The following is a 5,246-nucleotide window of genomic DNA, read 5'->3' as shown; positions in this document are numbered from 1 at the left end:
TGGGGGAAGTTTTCTGTCACTATTTCTTTCAGTATGTTTTCGATATCTTGCTCTCTCTCATCTTCTGGGACCCCCATAATTCTGATGTTGGTTCGCTTGAAGTTGTCCCAGAGGTTTCTTACATTATCTTCAATTTTCTGGATTCTCTTGACTTCTAGCTTCTGTGGAGGAGTGTCTTCTGGCTCTTTATGTTCCAAATCTTTGACTTGATTCTTGCGATCTTCCCTTCTGTTTTTAGGACTCTGTAAAATATTTTTTATTTCAGACAATGTATTCTTTATTTCTTGTTGATCCCTTATCATTTCTTGTTGACTCCTTATTAATTCTAGTTGATCTCTTTTCCTATCCTCATAGGCCTTATCCATCTTTTCTAGGAAATTCTTGAAAAACCTTATAAGCGTAGATTTGAACTCTATATCCAGATGCTTTTTGTCCTCCATTTCTTTCGTTTGTGATCTATTTTGTTGTCGCATTTGTGATCTATTTTGTTGTCGCATTTCGCAGTTACAGATGGGATGGGGTTTCAGGGTGGAGCCTGCAGCTTTGGCTTCCGTCAGCCCCGCCCTATGCGGGTCCTTCAGTGCTCGCTGCTGGCGCCTCTGAGAGAAAGGTGCCCTCGATTTTCGCCTGCTGCCAAACAGTCTATGCTCTCCCACAATGAGCCCGGTATTGGGGTTCAGTTCCGTTTGAAGTGGAGTTGGAGGTGGTGTTCAGAGCAGTCTGGAGCCCCAGTCTCCTTCCCGTCAGGGCAATCCCGCGGCACAGCCGACTGTCCCTTCTCTGTGTGCAGTGTGCGCACCTCCGGGACCTCCTTTCGCCTCTCCCTGGGGTTCCGCCTTACAGCCCGGCTCCCTATGGCTGAGCCTGAGTCCCCGGGGTCTGGCTTAGAACTGGGGTTCAGAGCAGTCGGGGGTCCAGCACAGTCGGAGTTTTATCTCCTTCCCGCTAGGGAATGCCAGCCAGGCACTCGGCCTCCCTCCTCTCTGGCTCCGTCCTCTCCGCGCACCGCGCCTCCGTACCTTGGGCTTTTCCAGCTCCTCCGCGCCTCCTTTTGGTTTTCTCCTTGCTTCTCGCTGTAGAATTTCCAGTCAATCAACCTTCCTGTAGTTCTGGGCAATGTCCGTTTTATATTTTAGTTGTATTTTATTGAAATTGTTGTGTGCGGCTGCGGCTAGGTGTTCACCTGGGCGCAGCCATCTTGGATCTCTAAAAATTTTTTTAATTGATTTTTTACAGAGAGGAAAGGCGAGGGATAGAGAGCTAGAAACATCAATGAGAGAGAAACATTTGACTAGCTGCCCCCAGCATACCCCCTATCTAGGATATGCCCGCAACCACTATACTTGCCCTTGACCGGAATCCAACCTGGGACCCTTCAGTCCGCAGGCCGACGCTCTACCGCTGAGCCAAACCGGTTTCGGCCACTTCTCCTTTTTGCAAACAATTCCCCAGGGCCAGTGGGTAGTTTTGTACAATAGATAAATGGAGCTAGGAATGAGAATAATTTAGTGGGAAACGGAAGCTTCACGCCCTATTCAACTGCCTGCTAAACACCGTGTGTGGCCGGTGGAGACAGTGCAGCGAGAAAACGGACAAATGTACATTTTTCCAATCTCTCGGTCCCGTATCCAACTCCACAGTCTGATTTTGGGGGTCCTCCAATGCTTCTAAGCCATCGCATCTTCCCATTTCACGTTTCTGTGGGGAGATGGACAAGACCAAAGTTTGAGGACCTACGGGGCGTGGCAGCGAATTCCTGAATTAGAGGGGTGTGGGGTGGCGGGACAAAGTGGTTGGAATGGGGTCTCTGAAGCTGCGGTTTGTGAACGAATTTACATAGGTGGGCAACGCAAGTGGCTAACTAGGCGGTGGGGGATTCTAACCCAAGGACCGCATTTAGTTCCAGAATTCTGATAACAGAACCGGCGGGACCTTTTCGCTTCCGTCCCTCCACCCCCCAGTCCTATAGCCCCCACTACTCCCTCCGGGAGAGATGGTCGCTGTCCCAAGCCGTCCCCGCATGAGGTCACTGCCACATCACGTGCTCCAGCCCGCGGAAGCGCCACATCGCCAGCCGCGCCCCTCGCCACCCCCCGCCCACCCCCCACGTGACCGGCCTACTTTCTCCCGCCCGCCCCGCTCGGAAGCCCCGCCCCCCGCGCCGGGCCAGCGAACTTCCTCGCCCCGGCCCAGGCTCCATCGTGGCCCGCGGCCCCACGTGCTTCTTCCTGCCCAATGGAAGCCGGCGCCGGGCGCCAAGGGGCGGGGCGGAAAGAACGGCTCCGTTACGCCGCGAGAAAGGGGCGGGGCCTGCAACGTCGGAGCGAACGAAGGGACGCAACGGAGGCAGGTCGGAGCCGCTGCCGTCGCCATGACCCGTGAGCGCTGTGCCCCTCTCCTCTGGCCCTTTTCCCCGTGTCCACCCCGAGCGGCGCCGCGGAGTGCCGGCGCGGGCCTCCTCCTGGCTCCCCCAGCGAGGCCCCTTTCCGGGAGCGCCCTTAGCGACCCTCACCCTCGGAGCCCGGCCCTTGCCCACCGCCACTTCTGGAGAAACACCCGCCCCCCCCCCCCCTCGCCCGCCCGCCCGCCCGCCCGGGTCCGGCCCTGGGCCTCCCGGACCTCCCGCGGCGTGGGGAGAAGCCCTGAGTCTGGGGGGGAGGCCCAGAGCCCCTTACTCCAAGTCTCGGCCCAGCCCCCACAGGGACCCGGACCGTTCACACACCGCCTCCCCACCTCCGGTCTGGGAGCCCACGCCGCCCCGAACCTCCAAACACGCCTCCCGCGGGCCCCTCGGGACGGTCTTTTCTCCACTCTGCAGTTTGCCCTGCCCCGTGGCAGCTCGGCCCCCTTCGCCCCACCCCGCCCCCCATCAGCCTCAGCCCCGGCCTGGGCCGGTGTCGGGACCCGGGGGATGAGGTCTTGGACCCCCACGGTGACCGGGGGAGGTTGTAGACTGGTCGGTGTGTGGCCGGGAAGGCCCCCGCGGTTCACCGTTCACCTTTTTACTTTAGGCGGTAACCAGCGCGAGCTCGCCCGCCAGAAGAACATGAAAAAGCAGAGCGACTCGGGTAAAGGGAAGCGCCGAGATGACGGGCTTTCTGCTGCCGCCCGCAAGCAGAGGTAGCCCCTGGGAGGGGAGGGACGCTGGTGGGGCGAGAACTTGGGTTGGACCAGAAACAGAGAGCTACTTCAAGGCTGACATCTGAAGTAGTCGCGAGGGGCAGAGTGCATTGCTTCCTCTAGGGCTTTATTTCCTCCCCACGCTCCAGATCCTTAGCTCGCTGCTTTACAGGAAGACACTGGGGCGGGGGCCTGCCCTAAATCTGGTCTCTGAGCACCCCTGGGTCTGACCTTAAGGGCAAGGGCAGGGAGCTTCACGTTTCAAATGCCCTAGTGGTTATGACAGCCCTGTACTTTGGGCCCTCCTTGCAGTGCGTTTCTCCTCCCTTCTCCCAACCTTCTCACTAGTGTAGCTGGGTGTGGTGCTCAGCACAGAATAGCCTTGTGTGGCCAGACTTCTGACCCTTTGGGCAACGGCCAGATAAGAGACTGATCGCCTTTTTTTTTGAGCCTCAGCTCTCTTCCTTTTATTCTCCTGTGGGAATACAGCAGCCACACGCTGAAGTTTTGTCCCATCCACTTCCATCTTATTCTTTGTGCCCTTCATCCCCCTGCATCTTGTCCCTTTTGCCCTCTGGTACCTCCCAGTGCCCCATCATCTCTACCCCTAGGGACTCGGAGATCATGCAGCAGAAGCAGAAAAAGGCAAACGAGAAGAAGGAGGAACCCAAGTAGCTTTGTGGCTTCGTGTCCAACCCTCTTGCCCTTCGCCTGTGTGCCTGGAGCCAGTCCCACCAAGCTCGCGTTTCCTCCTGTAGTGCTCACAGGTCCCAGCACCGATGGCATTCCCTTTGCCCCGAGTCTGCAGCGGGCCCCTTTTGTGCTTCCTTCCCCTCAGGTAGCCTCTCTCCCCCTGGGCCACGCCTGGGAGTGAGAGAGTTACCACTTCCCAGTGTTTTTTTATTCCTGTGGGGCTCACCCCAAAGTATTAAAAGTAGCTTTGTAATTCCTTGAGCGACTGGTTTGACTGGGGATTTGGGGGGATGGGGATGGAGGAATGGCTGTCCTTTCCCAGGAAAAGGGGAGAGAATGTTAGACCCTAAAAGGTTGTGGATATGTAGCCTGAGTAAAACATCACAGAAAAATCCTTTATTATTCGACAATAAGCGGACAAGTACTCTGCGTATGTGGTAGAGGAATCCATAGGGACTTCTTTTCTGTAATTTTTGTTTTCCACCTAGACCTTAACACCATCCCAAGGATGGAGTTGAGGGCTTAAGAAGGAAGGCTCCAAAACCTAAGTTTATGCCCCTCTTCCTTATTCTTTCTCCATTTGTTTGCCTGCTTGAAAGTTGGCCCAAACATCCTGCTGCTCACCTACTTCCCACAGCCAGCTGCTTTCAGGTGTTCACATTCTCTTCTTTCAGTCCTCGTGGAATGAGGGTGGTTTTTGTCTTCCCACTTTGACCTCAAGATCAGGATTAAAAGCTGGGGTAGTCTCTCTGTTCCTTTCTTCCTGTGCTCTGGTTTGTTCTGGGGTTCTGGGCTTCTTACATCCCTGTGCCCAGGGCTGAACTGCTTATGTTTCTTTTTATCTCCAAGAGCAGAGCCAAGTATGCCTTCAGTCCCTGTTGATCTTTCCCTGAACCACTGATCTCAGTGCTTCCTGAGCTGTTGACTTAGGAGTTAGCTCTTGAGTTGGGGTGAAGATGTAATGGTAGCTCTAGTGAGTCAGGTAACTGACTAGGCCATTAAGGGTATATTTAGGCACTTTTTCCAATTCAGACATAGTATTGCCTTCAGCCTAAATGAGGTAACTTCAAACACGTGGTATCTACAGAACGTGTGAAGTGCAATAACAAGTTTTGCTTGAAAAAGTTTGTGTTTGGTTTGGTTTTTGTTGCAAAACTAGGGCTAAGAAGATGGCGGATGAAGAGCATATTCGGCACTGCATACTTTACGAGTTCCAATTAGGAAGAAAAGAAAGTGAGGCTGCAAAAAACATCTGTAGTGCTTTTGGTCAAGACGCAGTTAGCGCCAGCAAATGCCAGCGTTGGTTTGAGAAATTTCGCGAGGGAAATTTTTCGTTAGATGACAAGAGTGGTCGAGGCTGTGTGTCCAATTTTGATCAAGAAGCTTTTCAAGCTCTTTTGGTGCAAAATCCTCAAATTACCCAATAAGAGCTT

The 5,246-nt window shown here is 54.3% G+C and overlaps 1 protein-coding gene across 2 annotated transcripts; it reads left to right on the top strand.

Annotated features, from left to right (window-relative positions):
* Positions 1-2,223: 2,223 nt before the first annotated feature.
* LOC118722298 (small EDRK-rich factor 2) lies at positions 2,224-4,069 on the top strand. 2 transcript variants are annotated; one of them, XM_036443655.2, is made up of 3 exons: positions 2,224-2,378; positions 3,012-3,120; positions 3,709-4,069. In XM_036443655.2, exons 1-3 carry the CDS (start codon positions 2,372-2,374, stop codon positions 3,992-3,994), a joined length of 402 nt encoding a protein of 133 aa, XP_036299548.1. In that variant the 5' UTR covers positions 2,224-2,371; the 3' UTR covers positions 3,995-4,069. The 2 variants fall into 2 exon arrangements, with proteins under 2 accessions (XP_036299548.1, XP_036299565.1); XM_036443672.2 differs by having other exon boundaries at positions 2,225-2,378; positions 3,732-3,944.
* The last annotated feature ends 1,177 nt before the right edge of the window (positions 4,070-5,246 follow it).

This window comes from Pipistrellus kuhlii, unplaced genomic scaffold (assembly GCF_014108245.1).
Source record: "Pipistrellus kuhlii isolate mPipKuh1 unplaced genomic scaffold, mPipKuh1.p scaffold_m20_p_1, whole genome shotgun sequence".
NCBI lineage: Eukaryota > Metazoa > Chordata > Mammalia > Chiroptera > Vespertilionidae > Pipistrellus > Pipistrellus kuhlii.
The sequence above is the reverse complement of the archived record's forward strand: the minus strand, read 5'-3'. Positions and strand labels throughout refer to the sequence as shown.

What these genes read in the sequence shown, in the direction of transcription:
- LOC118722298 (XM_036443655.2), top strand. An exon ending in GCTGCCGCCCGCAAGCAGAG is followed by an intron (nt 3,121 to 3,708) that starts GTAGCCCCTGGG and finishes GGTACCTCCCAG; the next exon opens with TGCCCCATCATCTCTACCCC.